This window comes from Amblyomma maculatum, chromosome 5 (genome assembly GCF_055883805.1).
Source record: "Amblyomma maculatum isolate TAMU_Amacu chromosome 5, ASM5588380v1, whole genome shotgun sequence".
Taxonomy (NCBI): domain Eukaryota; kingdom Metazoa; phylum Arthropoda; class Arachnida; order Ixodida; family Ixodidae; genus Amblyomma; species Amblyomma maculatum.
The window spans coordinates 150,177,077-150,199,981 of record NC_139348.1 but is presented as its reverse complement, the minus strand read 5'-3'; the positions used below and the strand labels follow the sequence as shown (position 1 = coordinate 150,199,981).

General features: G+C 42.9%; 1 protein-coding gene and 1 pseudogene across 1 annotated transcript; both read right to left on the bottom strand.

The window, feature by feature from the left end:
- Positions 1 to 3,139: 3,139 nt before the first annotated feature.
- Positions 3,140 to 3,312, bottom strand: LOC146189949 (U1 spliceosomal RNA; annotated as a pseudogene).
- Positions 3,313 to 9,707: 6,395 nt separating this feature from the next.
- Mink (Mitotic spindle and nuclear protein) lies at positions 9,708 to 20,448 on the bottom strand. The gene is made up of 2 exons (XM_084604673.1): positions 20,161 to 20,448; positions 9,708 to 11,261 (listed from the first exon to the last, which is right to left on the bottom strand). The coding sequence occupies exons 1-2, from the start codon at positions 20,318 to 20,320 to the stop codon at positions 10,795 to 10,797; spliced, it is 627 nt and encodes a 208-aa protein (XP_084460799.1). The 5' UTR covers positions 20,321 to 20,448; the 3' UTR covers positions 9,708 to 10,794.
- Positions 20,449 to 22,905: the final 2,457 nt, after the last annotated feature.

Below are 22,905 nucleotides of genomic sequence, written 5' to 3'. Positions count from 1 at the left end.
CGACTACTTTTAATCAAGGAAATCGGCATAAACAATTAAGCAGAGTCGAAAAGAGCGGAAAACAATAAAAAAAATTGTCCTTCAATGTTACACGTATATGTTCATCAATTCATTAAAATGCGACCTGCGTCTAGAAAATTCAGTCTCAAAATCTTCCTGCACTGCTTGTGCACATAAGAAGTTGGCCTCTCGGTCTTCTCTGTCACTTTCCTGGTATAATTAATTGAGAAGAATTCTGAGAAATGTTTCAAATATCAAAGAAGCGGACCTAATAACATAGCTGTTGTCAATTCCTTTCGGGCAACTCAGTGTTGAATTCTGAAATGCTGACTGAATCAGGATCTTAAGTACTTCGAGAACATTTGTGTGTATAGTAGGTGCACGGCAGCTTTTTCGAAAAAAGAAGCTTGTCCAATAGGGCAACAAGCTCTGGTTTCGGATAATGGAGTCCACTAGAATATCGTCCTCGTAGAAGAGCGTACTACATGGGTCTGATTCTTTCGCTAGATTCAAGAATAGCGCAAGCGTCACACCCGAAGTTGATTAACTAAACGATATATCCACCGGCGTAAGGTAAACCGGAATATGTGACAGTGGGAAATGGGATGGTAGGAGATGCCATCACTTACTTCAGTGCCTTGATTTTGCTCTCAGATGAAACGTCCGTCTTGGCAATGTAGCCATGTGCCGCTAGCTGTTACGGCCCTCGCATTTAGCATATGTCATTCCCTCCCGCACATTAACCTTACTTTCCCGAAGAGAGCCTCAATGGGTCGCTATATAAGGCTTGAAATGAGTCTTCAGTGAGAGTGTCCTTCTTTAACGCTTTAGAAGTTTCTTGCATAATTTCGATATAGTAGGTGAACTCATTGGTAAGTCACTGCATCGAGTATCACCTTAATCATTTATTGGCCTCTTTTTACCACTTCGAGCACAAGTAGTGTCATGAATATCAAACCATTTTTTATTGATTTCATAACAAGCTTAATAAAACTCAACCCTACAACTTTACTTTGACTATTATACTAATACTTTATATCATGAAAGCATTTTGCAATTTACAATACATTTTTATGAAATTATTTTTATGTTCCGTGTTACATGAATGGTTTTGCATCTAGCGCTAAAGACGGTTTTACTGTAGCAGACGAGTTGCTGTCATGTTAGCCTTGAAGAAGCTTCGATGTGATCACTTCTCATTCAGTTTTTTTTGTTCCTATTCTTGTACACGCTTTGGAAAAATTCGGATTAAAATGGACAAAAGTAGCTACCATGCCGCAATGTATTCCAAGTCTGTCGAACGTTTGCTGAACGACAGTGTTTTTTATATCCGTTCACGTGTGTAGTACGTTGACGACATGCCGCTGCAGCATCTACCTTCTGTGTTCTTTAATTTCTGGGCTGCACTCACCACGAAACTCGCGAGCGACAGCGCGAAACCAGGCAAAAGCCACCCGCCGCCGCTGAAGCAGACGCGGAGCAAACAGTGAGCAGGTCGCGCCCCTTGCGGTGGCGGAGAGCGCAACTCAAGGAGAAAAGTTCCCATTGTTCCCGCGGCGATTGAGAAGGCCGTAAGAAAGAGCGCGCGCTCTCCCCCGAGACCGGCCGTGGTTCTATTAACGTTGCTGTAGAGGAGCCTTATGTCTGTGGGCATTTCAGCGCCTCCTGGCCGAGGTTGTCTCCCCTATGTGCGGGAGGTTATTACTAACGGCGCCAGATGGCGCAACCTAACCATTACTAAAGCAGCAGCACGTTTTTGTTTTTGTTTTGTTGTTTTTTTACCCGTCGCATACGATGGGAACATTCGCCCAGTTTTCCACTACAGTACTGCAGCCTGCAGCGCTGCTGCTGCCACGGTGGCTGCTGCAGTAGAGGAATGCAAGGAGAAACTCTACGGAGGCATAGGGTGCCACCGTTCACACTGCATCGAGTCACCCTACGGAGGCATGTCAAGGAGCGCCACCACTGTTAAACATAGCATCTATCAGTTAGTAGCATTGAAGTTTACGCCAGCATATTGCACACATTTTGAGCGTAGTTTGTGCCATCACTAAAGCAGCAGCACTTTTTTTTTTTTTTTTTTTTTTTTTACTTGTCGCATACGATGGAAACATTCGCCCCAAACAGTTAGGCCCGGTTCACACTGCGGAAACACAACAGTGGCATGGACCAAACACGTACGCCCGTCAAGCCGGTGACTTGTTTCCCAAGACACTTGTTTGCAAACAAAAACGTGTCACACTCCACAAGCAGCTGAGAAACAAGGCAGGTTGCCGGGGTTTTACCTCAATATGACAGACTTGAGCAACGGGAACTAAATGCAAACCGCGGCTGTCAGCAGTATTTGACCTGCTCACTGGCCGAGCGAAAATCCCCCAGCCACGTGGGTCTCGGGTGAGAGTGCGCTCTCCCTCGATACCGGCCGTGCCCCGAGCATGCACGTACCTTGATTGATCGTTTTTAAATGGTTTTCGTGTTCGCAAACTTCAGTTTAAAAAAACACACACGCACACTATAGCCAGATGTTGCCGCAGTGTAAACCGCGGCTCTAAGCGATCGAATTGAACTCGAACAGAAAACGCCACTTAAAGGGCAACTCCGGAGGTTTTTGGACATCTGAATATTCTAGTAAAAATTTTACTGTAGGTTCTCGTTTCCGTCCTGACGCATTCTACAAAATTTGGGCGCCGTACGATAACCCGTTCGCACGCAACATGACTTTAAAATATGCCGTTTTCATGGTTAAGTGGGACTATTTCTGCGGGCAACACTGAGTTTCTTGACGTCACAAACAGTACACCAGCGCGTTACTGTCCGCTTCCCGCGTAATTATAAAATTGTGAGGCTTATATTGAACTACCTGAGACATTTTATGCAATGCGTCATGATTTCTATACTTTATTTTCGCCATCCAACGTACGAGTGTTTTTCTAATACTGCGCGTGACGTCACTATTTCGTCTACTGGGACGTTGTTTCTGGCTGTAAAAGCAGTTTCAGCTTCGATTTCCTGTTTGCCTCCTTTAAAACTACTCCCAATTGGAATTTCAAAAAACTGCAAGTAGCTCAACCTAAATCGCAAAATGATCAAAATTGAAATGAGGTGTAATTGATACAATCTGATTTTTCGTTGCGATAAGAGGGGGAAAGCGCGAACGCAGTCCCCCACTACCAAAACTTGCATGCCCCATCTGCCCCAGTTTGGGGTAGTGGCAGGGGTCAGCACGAGCGCAGTGCAATGCCCGCGCCTCTCCCTGGGGGCACCGCCTCGCTGATCACGGTAACCCCGACAACCCCGGCACCAGGTAAGTATGCTGAAACAACGGCTCTACCGTGAACCCAACCTACACAGACTCCACTTCCAGCTCCGATGAGCACCGTCAAAAAGTTAACGAACTGCCTCTTTTTGCTCCACGTTGCATGTTTACTTAAAACATTACAAATTTTTCCTTACAAACTTTCGAGTTGTTAATTGAAAACTGTTTGTAGAAGCTCACTGACTGTTATATGCACACAAACTATGCTCAAAATATGTGCAATATGCTGTCGTAAACTTCAATGCTACTAACTGATAGATGCTATGTTTAACGGTGGTGGCGCTCCTTGACATGCCTCTGTAGGGTGCCTCGATGCAGCGAGCGTGAACGGTGGCGCTGACATGGAGGCACCCTATGCCCTATGCCTCCGTAGAGCCAGTAGAGCTTCTCCTCGCATTCCTCTACTGCAGCAGCCACCGTGGCAGCAGGAGCAAGGTACATGGCAGGAGCGCTGCAGTACTGTAGCTGCAGGCTGCAGGACTGTAGTTGAACCAAGGAATATAACCTCCTTGAGTGGAACACTATGACTGCTCTACAGTGCGTGTGCAAAGTTCGTGACGCCAAGCAGTTCGCGTCGGACAAACACGATCCCTGCGATCCGTATTAGCGATCCGCAAAGCCAGCTCCGTGAGTCTCGCAAGTCGCGTCTCGAACTCTAATCGCCTCGTTACGTTTCGCTGCTGTATTGTTCGCGGGAAAATTTCCAAAAATTCCATCGCATGTTTGCAACATTCATCTGGGGGTCCGTTTGGGAGCGGATGTCCCGAACGAACCTCATTCGAAGAGTAGGTGACGGGGTTCGCTTCATATGTTTCTGCGCAGACAACGACATCCATTTCTCCATTCTTATATTCAATACTTGCAGTCCAACGCTTTACAGGATTTAATAGTTTCATCAAGTAAGAAGGGAGTGTCGCGCTATCTCCGAGAGGTGGTGGCGTCTTATCGCTTTCTTGCAATGCGTTTCACCAGGAAGTACTTGCACAGAGTAACAAGAAAGCAACTAACGAAAAATCTGATTGACATGATGTTTCCAGTTCCCTTGTACCGAAAAAAATTTGAAAGCTACTGCTGGTCAAGATGTGTTGAAGAGGGTGAGAAAGATGTGGGTCATGCCCGCAACCAAGACCTTCTTTATCCATCTACACAATGGTACCCTACCCGTTAAAGCTTGATTATGTGAAAAAGGCATATATGTACCATCGGAGACAAACTGTTTTCTGTGTAACGAAACAGAAACAATTGAACATATGTTCCTTGAATGTAACAACGCTATCTTCTTTTGGGATGTGTTACAGCGTACCATTCAAAAGGATCTTCCTCTTACACCACAAGGTACTATCAGGTTTCTGCCAAATCACAACGATGCAATACCATACGACCCGGGTTCGAACCCGACCTCGGCGGCTGCGTTTCGATGGAGGCGAAACGAAGTGGCGTCCGTGTGCTGTGCGATGTCAGCGCACGTTAAAGATCCCCAGGTGGTCGAAATTACTCCGTAGCCCTCCACTACGGCCCCCCTTTCTCTCTATCCACTTTCACTCCCACCTTCCTCCCTTCCCTTACGGCGCGGTTCGGGTGTCCACAGAGCAAGTGTGACAGTTACTGCGCCTTTCCCTTCCTGTGAACCAATTTAATTTAATTTATTTAATTTAATACCATACGATGCCATATTCCTGCTGGGCCTGCATTCTGTGTGGCTCAGTATGGATTATCGTCACGGTAACACTGGTACCAGATCCGTGTATGAATATCTTGCCGAGAGTATTGTGAAAATACATGATGTTTTGAAAGATAACAGAATGTGATGCTCAAATCGAGGTGGTGTTTAGAAATTTTGCACAAATGAAACGACTCCATTGTTCGCGGCCGGCAAGCGGCCTCAAAGTTAAGGCAACTCTTTTCTGCTGTAATTAGCAGACGACAGCAAGACATTTTGTGTAGAAAAGTGACAGCCAGAACAATGTTCACAAACTATTTTGCACGACAGTCTCAGTAATCTTGAGTTCAAGTACAGTCATAAAATTTATGACCGTGAACATGGCAAGGCGTGCCGCAATGTACAATCAGCACAGCCTACCAAGAGCTAGCAGGGAGCTCACGTGTGAGATATGCGCGGTTAAGGCTTTATATACTCTTTGTATATATAGCAAAAATTTACTTAGGCAGCCAAAATGATGAAGTTATCGGGCGCATGAGCACTGTGCACAAACTGAATTCGGCACTGAAGTGGTACTGTCTACAGCGGTTCAGGTTCAACATGTGGAGATATTGCATTTGTCATTGCATGTTTCTTACGTGCAGTCACCTCTTCAGGAGGTGCAAGTGCCCGCTTGAGGTGCAAAGTTCACCTGAAACCGAAATAAGCCTCAACTTGCCGACACTGCTCATTCTGCTCGTTATGTCGTACCCTTGGACACCCCAGTGATGATTGTTGTTTGGGGGAGCTATCTTGGGAAGGCATTGTTACTGCCTGAGTGAGAAAAAAAAGAAGAAAATAACCATGGTTTGGTTTGGTTTGTGGGTTTTAACGTCCCAAAGTGACTCGGGCTATGAGAGACACCATAGTGGATGATTCCAGAAATTTCGACCACCTGGGGTTCTTTAACTTGCACTGACATTGCACAGCACACGGGCGCCTTGCTTTTTGCCTCCACCGAAAAGTGGCCGCCGATGTTTGCAACGTCTGTTAATTGCTTGTGCAGCAGTCTGAATCTCTAATTATATTAAACAGTGTACAGACTGAGGCATCATGAAAATGCTATGGTGATATGATTCTTACTTGAGCAGAACCTTGAAAATACCCTTTTTTTTTATTGTGATAGCAATACTGCGCCAGGTTTTGGACTGTCGCGTCGTCTTGGGAAGGGCCACGTTTAACCTTGAACAGCCACGAAGAAGAAGAAGGCTGTTAACTTACACTTTCACGTCGCACTCTTAAAGGATGAGCTTAAGTGTCCCCAATAATCTAGCAGCTTACACTGACAGGGCGTGATAGGAGAATAATGTAGCAGGCAATAGAAGCTTCCGCCATTGCTTTCGCAATTCAACTAGGGTTAACTAGAGTTAAACCATAACGAATGTTTTCTTTTTTAAAACACTGAGGAATTTTTTTCAGTAAACCTATGCCTAATAGGTAAAGTGCAAGCATAGTGGATGGCAAATGAAGTATAAATGCTCCCTGCAGAAAAAAATCCCATTCTTTACTATAAGCATTGTTTACAACACAGTATGGACTTGAACACCAGCTGATAGGTATTGAAGTCCTTTTATTGAGAGTACTCACTGATGACAGTTCGGTATCACACTAATTTAGGAAGGCTACCTTTGCAAAAAAAAAAGTAAGAAATCTAATACGCTTCATTGTGATTATAGATGAACTATTTGAATATTTAAGTGGAATGCATATGATGTTGCTTTTGTTACTTATATGCAGGTGTTCTTGCAATGTGAAAATGCTGGGCACTGCATCAGGCTTCAGAATGCTCCCAATGAGGTCGCCAGTAGGATGACGGCTGAAAATGCTAAGAGCAGACTAGCATCTTCTGGTCTATATAAGGCGGTGGTAACACCTTAACACTGAGCCACTTATCCAGCCATTTCCTTTTCCTACAAGGAAACCTGGAAATAAAAATGTTCAGTTTATTGATGTCATTTCCCTTTAGAAACATTTCAGGAACCAGGAGGTTTCATCCGCATGTGAAGTGATATGCTAGATCGTTTTCGAGATTTTGCATACATCGCATGAAGGTGCCATCGCAATGCACGAGTGCAAGCAGCTCTTTTGTTACAGACGGCTTTTTAGTTCAAGTGATCTGGGTTTGTAACTTCAAGCTAAAATGATGCTCAAAAACTGAATTTCAAAACAGAAACTCAGACATTTGCTAACAAACATGATTCGCAATAGTCCTATGTCAACTCTCTATAGCCCCATCAGGTGTCTAAAAAATCATAAAATATACTCTGAAACCTGAAAAAAAAAAAAAGAAAGCATAAAAATTCTGTAAATTTTTGTTGTCTGCCAAAATTTCTAAACCCTTTAAACTTTTACTCGTTCTTGACTTAGCAAGCAAAAACTATGCTGGTTACAGTGATGAGTTTGATGATGGCGGCACCCCAGTGTGGATAACTTTTCTGGCTCAGCTTGACCCCCTGGTCACAACTCAACCTTCTCGGTCACAACTACCTGTCACTCCCGAGTATCACACCCCATGAGGCCCACATAAAATTCAATAAATTACCACTTTGCCTCATCTTTTACATGTCGACATTAGAAGCAGCATAATGCAAGCTTTTGCATAAATTAAAACTACAATAGAAAATATAATGATTTGTTTGCATGCGTCAAGTGATATCATGCATGTGATGTGGCAACTTGAAGCCGAAACAAATTTGAATTAAGAATTACTTTTGAGCGCTGGCAGATTCCATGCGACGTGTCATGCTTAATAATGTCATGCGCGTCGTTTCCAAGCAAAATTGTCTCTGGCCTCTTCAAAGTACCAACACAGTGACGCGGTTCCCCCAGGAATTGAAATTTGGGGAGATGTCTAAATTTCCAGGAGGGGAAGTTTATGGACAGTAGATGAGAAGTGGCAGTCACTTAGATTTTTTTTTTCTCTTTCTGTCAATGTATCGCGTACAACTACAGTTGGATACAGCTTGTCAGCAGTAATCGCCATGCACATTTCCTGATCAAAAACTGATTGCATTGACTGCCCAGCGAAGTAAAACACTGGCTGTGTACCATTGCCAATAGTTAGCAAATGCCTTTTTTTTTTTCAATTTTGTATCCTACTATAGCAACATTTATGACTCCGACACTAAAGAGAAAGATTGTGAACAATTACTTCACTTTACACAAGGACAACTGTCGTATTTACGAACAAAAAAATACTAAAGAACAGACTACATAAAATGTGTCGAGAAATTACGTAGCAGGTCAGGCAACTAGCAAAAACCTCATAAAAATATTTGCTGTTCACCTCCTCACGCTGTAAAACACAATAATATAACAGGTCAACACTATATATGTATACTTGAACACACACCAGGAATTCAGACCTATGTTCGACGGTGTACACACATGGAAGATTTACTTCAGAGCTTTGACATCACCCACGACGATTTGCACGACACTGACACATCCAGGTATGAATTTACGACTGTTACACACAAGTATTGGTTCAATACATGCAAGCACAGGTATTTTGCGTGTCCCAATTTTACTGAAATTAGGGCAGTTTTCATATTCACTGTACTTACGTGTGGAAGCGGTGGTTTCTTTCCTCACAAGCCTATGAACGATGTGTCCCTTCGCACACATGCCAGTCTTCAGACACTATTAAACAAAATTCCACATAGTACGTAAAATAATAGTCATTACAAATTAAGCAAGTGTCTTAAAAAAAAAAAGAGGGGTCTATAGGGAAATCACTGGGCAGGGAAACTCATGGAAAATCGCTGGGAACCATACATGGGGAGAGAAGTTCGAGGAAGAACGCTCCAGCGCCTGGCATATGAAAAGATCCCCCCATTAAAGCAGCTGACTCAATCTGGTTTGAGGTCCATACTGCTGGAAGGGCCCGTGCAGTTCAGCCGCCAACGTTACAGAAGGTAACTTTGATGGAAGTTAAAAGATAACAGCATTTATGCTCCCATTTTACTGCCGTTGCAACGGGCATAGTGAATTCAAATAACACATATAGGTATTGAGGCCATATACTGGGACATTGTGCGATGAAAAGCATCCCTGCAGCAAATTTATGTGAACAGTCTGAACAAGACAAAAAGAATGCAGAGGAATAGTGTGTGCATGGGAAGGAAATGAGGCATAGAGCACAACAGCAACTGAGTAGGATCCATGATTGTGGGAATCAAGAAAAGAGAAATGCAACTTTTCCTTGCAACAGATTTGGCAGATTATGACAATATGCCCTGTATTGACCAATCATGCCTAGAGCTGGCCACCAAAGGGTCTGCAGTAGAGATGGGCAAGACGGCTCACTGGCTCACTTACATCTGTAGATGTGAGTGGTCGCTCAGGGGTGGCCGGATCTTTATATATATATGTATATGTAATGCCATTAAGGCTATGCGCAAAAAAGACAACACAAAAAACAGAGGCAACGACAGGACGAGCGCAAACTAACAACTAGTTTATTCAGAAGTTTAAGCTCTAAATGTAAAACATATAAGCGCATGCGCAGCAGAAAAAACCACACATGCCTGATAAACGCGAGCCACCGTCATACCCTACAAAACAGAATTCAACAAGGCAGACTCGCTTGCCTTGCGAGTCAGCCTTGTTGACTCTTAGTTGCTTAGTTTCATGCTTCATACCTAATAAGCATGAAAAATATCTCGTTGCAAACATAAAAACAAAGCACAATTAAGAGATACAAAGCCAATTTTTATTCACTACATCGTGAAATTAAAAAACATAAGTACGACCCTGAAGACCAATAAAAGTTGACCTCAGAGGCAAAGAACGCAATTTCAGTTCAACAGAGAAAGTCGTATATACACAATGCACATGAAACGGTGTCACAGATGGCGCCGAATCAATGGAATAAAAAAAAAATGAATTTTTACTCGGGCCAAAACACACAACACAGCACTGATTGCATGCAAGAGCAGTCATTCTATGATTACAGGAGCAGTGATTGCAGTGATAGTAATGATTGCATGAATGATTGCTACAGTACACATGCCTATGCTGTCAAGAGTTCGACGAGCTTATTACGTCAAGCTGTACAAGACTGACAAATCATGAAGATGGTGATTGTATCCGCATGCCATTTTCGTGGTTGTCTACCACATTGCAACGCAAACCTAAAAATTATTAAAACCTAAAAATATCTTTAAAAACCACAGATGTTGGCAAAAAACCTATTTTATTACCTTTTACAAAATGCACTTAGCAACTCGACATTAAATGGACGAGCGCAACAACTTTTAAGCCAGCTGCATAACATCTGCAACAGAAGATATTGGTAGATAAAACTGATGCTCCCACCCTGTTCATTGACTATTTAAGCTATACATTCCACACAGAGCATTTAAATTTTACTCGAATATTGACCAGACAGCATCTTGATTTGTTGCATTAGGCTGTGACCGTAAATTAATTCAAGGTCCCTTAAATGTGAAAAATGGCAGATGAATACAACGGTGAATGAGGAATGACAAGCACACTACAATTCTCACTTCCACGCCTTTGAATTAAAGTAAATGGTATGAGAGTATGTTGCAGAATAAGATGACTCAATACAATAAAATTCACTCCTATAAAATTGGTCACACATTGATCAAATATAAAAAATGCAGAATATTCACAGTCAATAAAAGCATACATACAAACAAAAAAATGGCTTTTACATGTCAAATGCTAAAATAATTTTGCGCTTAAATTGCATAAGAAGCATCGCAACCAGATACAAGTCGCCAAATGTCTTTTGAAGAAGAAGAAAAAAAAGTCAGTCACACACTAGACCCCTTTTTGCCATCAGGAGATCAAACCTCCTGTTAGAGCGAACTTTGCCCAAAATTGTGCGCGACTGGTGTTGTCGAGCGACCGTACGGTGAGTTGGGTCAATCCGCTCTCGCACGGGCATCTTAAGCGGCTCTGTCTTGGCCTTTTTCAGCATGAGCCGAGGGATCCGTGATGCTGCCGCCTTCGGAGTCTGCGGCACGCCGCTGGTTCCAGCCATGTTGTCCAGGATGTTGCGACGGGCGGCGCACTCCACTACAGACTTCATTTTAGCAAACTCAGCTGCATGAAGCTTGGCGAAGTTCGGAGTCTTCTTAACTTTCGAAACCGATTTTTGTCCCGGTGTCTTCGGCAAGGCATTTTTTGGTGACACTGGAGCTGCCGCCGGCTGCACCTCACTGTGGTCTGGGTCGGCGACGTCGCGTGCCTCAGGGGCAAACTTGACCTTGTTTTCTGGAAACAACAGAAGGAAATAGTACGAAAAATTTAACATGCAACATGTCTCCAAGCAAGGGTGCTACCATGTAAAGGGCAAATAATGCTACATTTGGCTAAGGATACAGGCAGTGAGAGACAGAAACAAAGCATGACAGGTTTGAAAGTAAACACAACTTCTTAAGTATTTTTTAAGGAAAGTGAGGAAGGAACCTCCTAGCTATTGCCGCAGCCAATCACACTGCGCGTTTTACTGCCACTCAGCTTCCATCTGCGTGCAGTGGATTCAAACACACTGCTTTCGCATTACCCTCTTAAGGGGCATTAAAGGTTAAAGATGGTTAGACTAATAATGGACTTGGCCACCCCCAAGACTTTGGTGGTCACCAATCCCAGAGTATGACTTCGCGAATTTCTATAACTGAGTTAGCCTACATTCAAAACCAACTTCCCCATTCCTAGGTAGCAAAGTCCTTAAATGTAGATAGACAGTCGAGATTTAGGTGCCTTCGCACGATACTATGCTGGCTAGCAGAGTAGTCTCATTTCTACGCATTGAGTTGAATATTTGCATCCTACTCAACGTTAACACTGGAAAGCCTGTGACCGTAACCCATTTGGTAGCATAGAGTTCTGACAAAGTGATTTAATTCTTCCAGAGCACCATTGATGAGTAGCGGTCTTGAGTGACTTACACTGTAAACAACCGTTTAGGGCAGCAATTTTCTCACGGGGTTTTATGGCACATAAAGTACTGGGGCCATCATGAGCCACACGCAGGGATATGTACTGTATTAATAACCTGAAGCTACTTTTAAAAATGCACTAGCATAAGAAAACAAATGGCAGTTTGAAGTAGCGGCCCAGTGCAAAATAATGAAGGGGACGTAAAGACTGAACACAGGATAGCGCCATGTCTTTCCAATGTCCGTTTTGTATTTTCTTCCATTGCTCCATAATGCACTACAAACTCGCCCATTATGCCATCTTGCTTGTTATTGAAAGCTGTTTACAACAAACTAGAAAAAACTTGCACAAGCAATAGGTATCCCACCAATCCCCTCAACTTTGTGCGAGCCGGCGTACAAGAAATGAAGAGAAGTCACGACGGCACCCCACCATGCCCCTTCCTATCCATGCAACTTGGGTGCGTCCAATGAGCGGGCACAGCCAGCAAGCCAAGATGTCATCGGTGAGGAGGCCTGTGGCAAGGTGTCGCCCTAACCGGCCAAAATGCGGTTGCCAGGAGCCCTTTTTAAAAATTCTTTGTAAATTATGGGCTCCAAGCAAAGCATTTAAATCACTCAAATAGTCGCAAAGATCACCTCTACGAATTTCTTGCATTAGAGTAATATTGCAAGGTCCATTTCAAAGGAGGAGTATCTTCTCGTATTAGCGAGCCAGGGTGTAAAGAAATCTGTTCATCATAAAAATCGCGTCGCATCTTTTTATAATGCTTACATCTTTTTCATGCAATCTTGATGCCACATACTGACTTTTTTCAATTCAGAATTATGACCATGTTAACACATGTGTCAGCTTTCATTCCAGCAGAATCCTCAGAAAAATTTAGTTTTACGTCCTTGCGTTTCAGCCCCTATGTGATGTACTATGTCTCTTATTAATGGCTGAACTACATTTCTGGGGTGTAGCACTAAGATTATGCCAATGGAGTAGCTGACTTTCAATGTTGCTCTTTATTATACATCTTCTTACAGCCACCATAATGACAACATTCTGCGGACAACATTGATATGTACTAAGGTGACCTGCCCACTCTCCCATTTTTCTTGCATTAGAGCACTCCCCACAGTTGCTTTTGAGCCATATGAGTAATTAATGCAATTCTTATTTTTCATTCAGTGTAAAAACATCTTGTAGTGATAGCCTTGTGGGGTTCGTTTTTTGTGAATATGCGTTAACTTAAAGCCACACATAGCAGGAAAAGTACCGGGCATCCAAGCAATATTTGGCAATGCATCCAGTTCGCCTCATTTTTGGCATTTTGCTTAAAGGCAGTAAAGGAGTGGTCTCACTGCCTGGAATTTGTAAAACCGCCTCTGCATGAACCCATTACAACTGCGGTGTAACAGATGCTCCGGCAGCGAACAGATTTTTAGGACGCCACACGTAACCGTTTTCCACGCAGAAGAGGTGGACCATGCTTTTCAAAATCACATTATAGCCATGTTGACACAACTAGAGAACAAATGTTATTCATATGTGCAGCACGCTTTCAAATGACTTTGCAAGGCCACTGGTAAGTGCAGTAGGCCTAACAACCAGAGGTTGATTTTTATGATTTCAAGGAAGGTATTACAATGGCTACACTCCACTAGTCAGGCGTCTTGCCTGAAAGTCAAATTGTTAATTAAGTTTTAGAGTGCCTCTATGGCAACCTTGAAGAGAAGCACGAGCATCACTCGAAACCCATAGCGCACCAAAAAACAATAATAAAAAAAAAAAAAAAAAAAAAAAATGTATATTATCTGTGCCTGGGGCCGGCAGTATGCCTGCAGATAACTATACAGTTCTAACAGTGTAGTTACTAGTTAGCCTGTTATAAACTGCTTCATGCTTGCTCATGCAAGAAGTCTTTCCATTATAGTTTTATGCATGCATATCTGGATCGCTACTATGCTGGAACCTGCAGAAGGTCACTAAAGTGTGGACAGCCCAGTGAACAAGGGAGATGAGGGTCCAACATTGCAGCCGGTGGAATTTGTACAGCATTCTAAAAGTTTCTCAAATGATGCATCCAGTATAGTGCTCACATTGGCTTGCAGTTCACAGGTAACCCAAATATTGATGTCCAAATCGTTGAATAAGACAGCTTGCGAGAGGAATTTAGTTTGGTTTATGGGGTTCGTCCCAAACAGACTCGGGCTATTAGATGTCGCAGTGCAGAACTGCGGAAATTTCGACCACTTGCGAAATTTGTGCACACCAAAAATAGACTCATAGTGCGGGACGATTTCAGTTCGAAAAAAAAAAAAAAAAAGTATTAACAGGAGTTTCAATCTCTGTGCCATCACTCCGCTGTTCTGCAAACTGTGTGACTAGCCCAAATAGTTGTGACCATCTTCTGACATGTCAACAAACGATGCTGAACCAGAATTTCCAAAGTGAGTACTGTCAATATAAGCATGCTAACACAACAAAATGAAGAAGGTAAAAAAGCATGCTACTGTAACTTTACACAGCATGTGTACCAATGACAAGCGATTTCAACTAGGACGTAATTCACGTTCGATCCCAGAACCACTCTGCACACTTCCAGTCTCTTGACATTAACGCCTACCATCTTCCATTCTATAGTTTGCTGCCTTGTCCTCAGTTTAGGTTGAACACCTTTAATAAGCTTCCAAATTTCTGTTCCATAGGTGAGCACACTTATATACTTTCTTTTGAAGGAGTACTGTAAGATCTCATTCATGGCTCGAGAGTACCAGCCAAGTGTACCAAATAAATTGCCGCAACAATATCGGCACAGGAGCCCTGATGTTTGCAGCTGTTAGTTCGACTGCAATAAAGTACTCTATTTTCGCGATTCTAAGCACCCCCCCATCCCCCCCTTCCCCATACTTATTTTGCGAAATGATTTGGAAAAAAAAAGGTTCATCTGCGAATATCAGCACCCCCTTCTTTGAGAGGAAGAACATGTAGACAAAGCTGCCACTGCGCTTCCTCACTCAGTATCGAGCCACAGTCGTCAGAGTGCCATTCCATCCGTCCATTCGGCGGAGCTCTGAAGGTTTCACAGGCCCGCGTTGCTTTTTTCAATTCCAGCGGTTTGACCGTCGTAGTACAAAAGTCGGAATCAGTCTCGACAGGGCTGCCACAGATTGAGATTCGGGCAAACTGTAATCGCATTTGACGAAGATGTATGCAAAGTTTGTCAATAAAATGTTATTTCTCAGGCCAGTCTCATCAAAATATCAATGTGAAAACATAGGGGGAGGGGGGGGGGGATTTTTAGATTGTTTAAAATCTAAGCCCCTCATTTTCAGCACCACGATCGTCAAGAAAGGGTATACTGAGAACAGAGTCTGACGATAATTCTGCAAACGACGCTGTGATGTAGATAGTAGTCACTTGTTTGAAACTTAGACTTAGACTTAACACTGTACACTTCCAACCTTTATATTTCAATGCAGATGCGCCGTAAGAGACTTCTCCCTTTAATGATACAGCTGTCCTTTTCCTTGCCATAATGGTGCATTTAGAAGTGCGCAGCTATCCAAATAGCATCCCGCAGCCATATACCGATTAAGGCTTCTTTCCAAGAGCAAATCCCACATAAGGCACACATCCACCCTGGTCTGGTTCACCCTCTCAGCGACTGAGGTGGACAAGTCCTCCACTGCTACCTATCTCACCATTTGTGAGTGCCACCTACATGCTACCTACAGAAACAGAGTAGCCTTGCTTTGCAAGAGGCAGTTTCAACGAGGGACAAAATATGAGTGTTCTGTGGAGAACGAAGAAAATGTGCCCACTGGACTAGCAATATACTTGAAGAGGACAAGCTGTCCGGCCAGTTGGTTTTCCATCAGTTTTCGCAGTGCATAGCAGAACACTCGATCATGCTACCTGTCTCTGCAAGATCGTACAATCCGAATGGCAGCATCGAGCTAGTCTTCAGCGGGAACACTTGCGGATGCTTGTGCTGAAATCATCAAAGGAAATGTCAAGAAGGCAGCGTGAACTTTGTGCCACAGCTGACCGCGCCACTGAATTTCTGTGGCAGCAAGTTCTCCCATGTCTCCGTGCCCTCGTGCACAAAAAGAAAGAATACGGCTAGGAATCCTATCCCTCCCGTCGGAGATGTTACGCATGTTCCTGACGCTGTGCAGCAGCTCCTCAGCCATGAACTACAGTATGCAGTGGAACCTAGAAAGTCCGCACCGGACCTGCTAACCATGGTCAGGCAAGTCTCCAGGCTTTCCCCTCAGGTTGAAGCTGAACAATGTATTGCGGACGGCGTAGATGTGGTTCAGTGCTTGTTTTTCCTGTTTGTTCCTCCTTGCTCTGTCCTCACCCTGCTACACGCTGCGAAAACAGATTGTGGCATAAGAATGCAGAGTAAATTATTAGGCTGAAAAAATTTAAGGGACACTCAAGCTGCCTTCAAGGGTATGACGTGACAGTAGGCTGCCATCTGTGGCTCCCGTTGCAGAACATAGTTTGCATACATACACTTTGCTACCTGCTTAGTAATCCCTTAATTTGTGTCACATCATTATCTCACAAGCAATCATTAGCATACAGTCGTAAGTTACCAAATTATGTGAAAGACCACTCAATATGGACATACCACCTCAGTTCCACCATGCCAGAGGGTTAGATTCACGTGACAGTAGGCTGCCATCTGTGGCTCCCGTTGCAGAACATAGTTTGCATACATACACTTTGCTACCTGCTTAGTAATCCCTTAATTTGTGTCACATCATTATCTCACAAGCAATCATTAGCATACAGTCGTAAGTTACCAAATTATGTGAAAGACCACTCAATATGGACATACCACCTCAGTTCCACCATGCCAGAGGGTTAGATTCCCACCTCATTCTTCCAAATAAAAGGAGACGCCTGATTTGGCATGCAATCACACAACCCGCTTACCGGTCAGTGCCCAGTCATGCCACCTGCCATATTACCATCTGCCAGTACCATGCTCCTGATTTTTTTCTCAAAACGCTGACAGTGCTGATGCCAGATTTTCTGGACAACTGATCTTTTAACACGATTGCATTAATACTTCGGTGGGATGGGAATCTAACCCGTGATTCTTGGATCATGAGTTAGACATGCTACCAACAGGCAATCAATACATGTTCAATGGATTTATTTAGAGGAAGGCCTTGCGTCTTGCGGTCAATAAAAAACAAAAATTGGCAACAACAGCATCCACGCCTACAAAGTGATACGCAAAGAAGACCCCAGGCTACTGACAATGCTTTAACACATTCACAACATCCTTAGGGTGGAGCTTAAATGTCTGAAATTTTTGTTCTCCGCAGGCTTCCCAGAAGGATCGAGAGGAAATATCACACAGAAGTGCTGCAAGTGCAAGCAAGCAAGTGGAGTTTTGCCTGTCCTTACAGAATATGATATAGCGTAAAACTTGTAGCATATCGAACTATGATTTGACCAGTCCTAGAGTACGCCTCTGTTGTGTGGAATCCGTACCATGTGAAAAACATCGAGCAGGTGGAGCGCATCAAACGGCATGCAGCTAGGTTCATCACGTCCAATTACCGAAAACGTTCATCTGTTACTAATATGCTGAGGCAGCATAAGCAGGAGCCGCTCCATTTGCGTACAGATTACCAGGTTAAAATTTTTGTGCTTATCATAACAAAACAGGATTGTGACTTGAATCATATCTACTTTCTACACCGCAAAGGTCATCAAGGCTGAACCACACTAAAGTGATAAGGCCATTCATTGCTAGGGCTAAGAAGTTCCAAAAATCATTTTTTCCATACACAATCGAACAATCAAATCGCCTGCCTGCTTCGTTTGTTGAATGTACTAACATTGATGCTTTTGAGTGCTCTGTGCAAACTTATCTTTTGTAACCCTCTCCTGTCTGGGCGGCACTGCTGCCTGCAGTATTTGTAAATAAATAAATTAAATAAATAAATAAAACATATTTCAGAAAAATTGTGCACTAAAGCTGGTTGTCTTTCTTGTAGGCAAAGTATGTTCTGTTAGTACTGTGCCAATATTTCATACATGCCATCTAAGTTTCCCGTCAGCCCCCAACAATTCCACTGGATGTTGCTCTAAGCACTCAGTGAAAACAAAAATACCCAACATCCCTTTTTTTTTCTCCTTTAAGGCTGCAGAGCCCGGATTAGCCTCCAAAACCTCTAGCAAATACCTGGGAACCCATGAGGATTCGTCACATGTCTCAGCTGTCTTTGCTGTTCCAAATTCCTGCAAAAAATGCAGCTCTGGGACACTAAAAACTGATGCACAAAAGGAAAGCTCATATTGTGCACCCACTCCTACTAGATGCAGCCCAATCTACAGCATGCTGCATCAGCTAAGATCATGTCGGGAAATATGCAAGCTTCCCCCAAGCTTCTGCAAGAGTGATGTTTTCAGATGGCAGCAGTTTTGAGAGTCTCACATGTACTGGAGTAAACAGTGTGCAACCCATGGCAGTTGGGGGCATTCCATTTGAGTGACACTACAATTTTGAGTGACGTGTTCATGTATCCCCCACTTTGAGCATCTGCAGTTTCCCTACAACATGTGTGAGTTCAGCATTCATTTTTACAACATCCGAAACACCTTCGTGGGTTAGGGGCATAAGGTTGCAAATGAATGAATTCGAATTTACCAATTGTGCTAAGCAAGTCCGATTAAATGTGAGCATGATGTGTGGTTTGACAATCTTTTCACCGTTTTGCATCATGGTGACATTGTGAAGAGCTTTGGGAATGCTGAATTCAACCTCTTGGATGAAGTGATGCTTATGAAATTAAGACCTTGAGTAGCATTCAGAATGCTGTGTGGGGTTACAGGAACTTGTAGGCCAGCGAAATATTCCTGTTTGAAGAGAATATCAGCAGTCTACCCATGAAAACAAGACATAAAGGTCTACAAATGAGTTTTTTTTACATGTTGTCACCCATAGCTTTCTCAACTCTAGAACACAAAACAATGAAATACAGACTTCATGAACCTTGAGCATTATCAACTAAATGGACAAGTGGAGAAAGTGGTCTATCAGACTGAGGTTTCACACTGTGCTTAGTGAAGGTCCTTTTCAGTGACCAATCTTTTTTTAAACACGAGGATTACGCCAACATGTATATATTGATGGTTTCAAATATGCCCCCTGTGGTTCACTGCCATGTGCACAGGAAGGTACCAGAGCACACCACCTGACAGATGTATACGAAGCACTTTAGCTGGAGCATGACTGCCTCCCCAGTTGCCAATGTTCATGGTTTCTACCCTCCACTTTGCAACTTATTGCCACTGAACAGATTGCAGCTTCAGTATGAGGACTCAGTGTCTGTGGTTGTGCCACCTTGCAGGGTGTGCAGCGATAAAAAGTATTGTGTCCAATTATAGGCAGCACAATATGCCCAACACACATCCATGTAACAGCCCAGAAAAATCAATGGCAAGATGCGGAAACGCTTTGAAAGAGATAAGCTTGAACTGCAGCTCTAAAAATAAACTGGTGGCTCTTATACGTGGACTCAAGTTGGCCTGTTGTGCCCCTTTTAATGTTCTTTTCCGGTAGTCTATTTTGTCTAATATATTTGAGAGGATCCACGTTATGTCATTTCAGGTTTGAGAAAATACCACAGCGAAGTACCCGAATTCACCGACGCTCCGTACCCCAGGTTGTCGCGCGTCAATTTCAAGCCCGCAGGCATCACTGACCAAATAACGCCTCAGTCATAGAGCGAGGAAACCATATAATTTAGTTAAGGAAAAGATAACCAATAGCACCAGATACGGTAAATTGATAAGAGTTAATCCCTAGTAGCAGTGCAAAAGTATAGAATGCAATAAAGCTAGACTGGCAACAGCGACAAGCAAGAAAGTGCAACTAAACGCGCTAATCACAACAAACCAGCTTTGACGCCTCCCATCCCCCTACAGCTTACCCAATGCAATAAAGCTTGACTACAGCGACAAGCAAAAGCGTGCAACTATTCAGTACGCTACTCACAACAGCAACCTGCTTTGACGCCCCCCACCCCCTTACATGTTTTTGCATGTTGACTAGTGCAACACCTACACGCACATCGTACTGCCCTCATAACAGACAACTTTGGACATAAAAACAAAACTGCCGAGCACATCTGACCACGCTCATAAAATGCGGTAATGGAAATCAATTTACTGTCACGCTAGAGCGTCACAAAAGTGAAAGAAAACAAACCTTTCTCCTGGGCGGAGCCGACCGCAACGGACTGCCGGATGAACTTCACCACTTTGGCCTTTTTCGGATTCCCCTTGCACGTGTAGCCAAGTTCACGGGCCAAGGCCAACAGCTCCGCATATTTCTGCGACTCCAGGTCGTCTATGTTGGAAATATCCATCGTTTCCCTCAGCGCGTTACGGTAATACTTCTAGCGTTTTCAGCTTCAACGGGCTCACCCAGTCCTCCGGCGACTTCGTGAATTCAAATCACCCACATGACAATCAGCGTCATCACGTGGCACAAAACAGCCCTGCAGCAAATGTAGGTACCCAAAAAATACTACTCAAAGTTACTTTGTGTAGTGAATTATTATGTTTAGTGCTCAAAAAATACTGCATATTTTTATAATTACAAGTTTTTACATATAATAAATGAATCAAAGTCTGTGCGTGCGTGCGTGCGTGCGTGCTAGCGTGCTTATTTTGACTCGTTTACCTGCACTAACCTAGGGAGCCTACAGTTGCGCTGCGGCGCCCGGCGCCGCGCGAAACATGTAGGCACCCTACTACAATCATAGAGAAACATACTTAAGTATGTTTCTCTATGCTACAGTGTTCTCCCTACACTGACCTCACACAGTATGCGGGTACCCTACCACGGGTACCTAATTGCTTTTTTAATCCATTGAAAAGCAGCCGCCGCGGGAACCCGTGACCTCGAGGTCAGCAAACATGCGGATCTAATTATTCATCGCAGTGCGGTTCTGTGTTCGTGTGCGTGCTTATGACAAATGAAATCCGATGGTCAATAAATTGTGTATGTATGCGGCCTGTTGTGGCCTGGCAACGCTATCACCTACAGTCACACAATTGAAAACTGCTGTGGAATGGAAGTTTTCCATATTTCTAAAAAAAAAAAAAAATGGTTTCATGTTAGGCTGTAGTTTCGTTTCACCTTGAAAGTAGAAGTTAACAGTGCAGAGATAAGGAAGACGTAACAATTTCTTTAAATTTGAGCTACATCGTCTAAGCTTTTTGAAAGCAAACGTTAATTAACACGCACATTCAGCTTTGAGGCAGCAAATGTGCATCATCATGGTATCTTGTGACAATGCATTAGGTGATTGATGTGCTGGGCTTCCTGCCGATTAAATGCGGAACTTAAGATGTGTGATGAATTTGAGTCTTGTAAACTGCGGCATTCATACAACTTGCAAGCATGCAATAAAACAAGGTATCAAGAAAATAGTTGTGCAGAGTATGATAAATATAAACGAGGCATGTGCTGGGCACTTGATGCACTTTTCGGCAACACTAATATTTTGTTCATGTCCAGAGTTTTGCTTCTACATATAAGGTAGAAGTAATGAATACTGGGCTGAAACAGGGCACCATAATTTTAAATTTGAGTTTAGTTGGCAGCATTGAAATCTCCACAGAACACCTTTCACATGAAGCACATGTTCACTGGAATGATCGCCTAACGAGTGTCTATTGGCCGCGGCAATCTCACAGGTGCAGTCATAATTATGTCTGCCCTGAAAAATAGCCGCTTTTGTTTCATTGGTGCTTATTAATAATGTATTCCTCTTTGACCAGTTATGCAGTCTGGCTAAGATTCCAATAGCATTTCTCATAGATCATTAGCATATCTGATGCAACCATAATACTGCTATTACCTGCTTAAATAACATATTCGGCTGTCTTAATAGTTTCAACTGTAGATAATATAAATGCCAAATAGAAGATGCTCCGGCTAGTATGCAACCCTCTTACAGTGAACTAGATCACTGTAACCCTGTGATACTTGGTGATTGAGACTCATATTTTAGTTGGTGCTTATTAGTACCAAAGCCCTGAGTATGATTTTTTATGCAGATGTGACTGGACTGTCAAGTGCCTTCCTGTATATTTTATGTGCTGATTGTTTTTGAGTTACCATGTTGAAGGCCTTGGAAGATAAAAAAAATTACCAGTGTAAATTTCTGTGTTATATGTTATCAAAAACTATTTAGTTTTGTTTTAGCAAGTCATTTCACTGGCAGATTTTGATTCAGAGGAATTTATTCATTATAAAGTTAAATTTATCAAAAAGTTCAAAACCTCATAAATATCAACAATTCAGGACATTTGGAGAAAATTAGTAGCACAGGTTAGGATCAAAATTTGGGAGAACATTTTTGACGTAATCTTTATGCCAGAATAGATAACCCATGTGAGAAATATATAGGATTAAAATATAGAATGAAATAAGGTGTGGTTTGATTTGCATGGTTTAATGTTCCAAAGAACCCAGGCTGTGAGGAAGATAATAAAATGTGTGATATAACATCTATTATGTGAAATGGGCTTCATTCTGAAACAAATCATGTCCTACCTTTTTCTGTTTGTCATGTTCCTTAAAGTATCAATAGTCCCTCAGCGTCATCACATGGTTGTAAAATTGCAGCTGTCTGCATAGTTAGACAAATATTGGAGAGTACTACAATTACAGGGTATCTAACAACTAGACAAAGCAGTCATTAAATTTACTTGCATGGCCAGTACCACTAAGTGTAATGCTGTCAACTGTTAGCGTCTTGAGATTATTACGTGTGATTTTCCATAGAAGGACGGTACGTTCTGGCATGCATCCTTGGGATCTTTAATAATATCAAACATATGTGCACAGTTTTGTGCTAAACATGCCAGCCACTCTTAACGTCGTCGCGGAAGGCTTTAATGAGGAAAAAGCTTCAGCATCTCAATTGAATCTGCATAAGCT

Bases quoted from the DNA above. Each gene is read 5' to 3' on its own strand.
- Mink (XM_084604673.1), bottom strand. From the start codon at position 20,320: ATGGATATTTCCAACATAGACGACCTGGAGTCGCAGAAATATGCGGAG. The intron at 11,262-20,160 runs GTTTGTTTTCTT...TGTTGTTTCCAG, and splicing joins CGGCTCCGCCCAGGAGAAAG to AAAACAAGGTCAAGTTTGCC.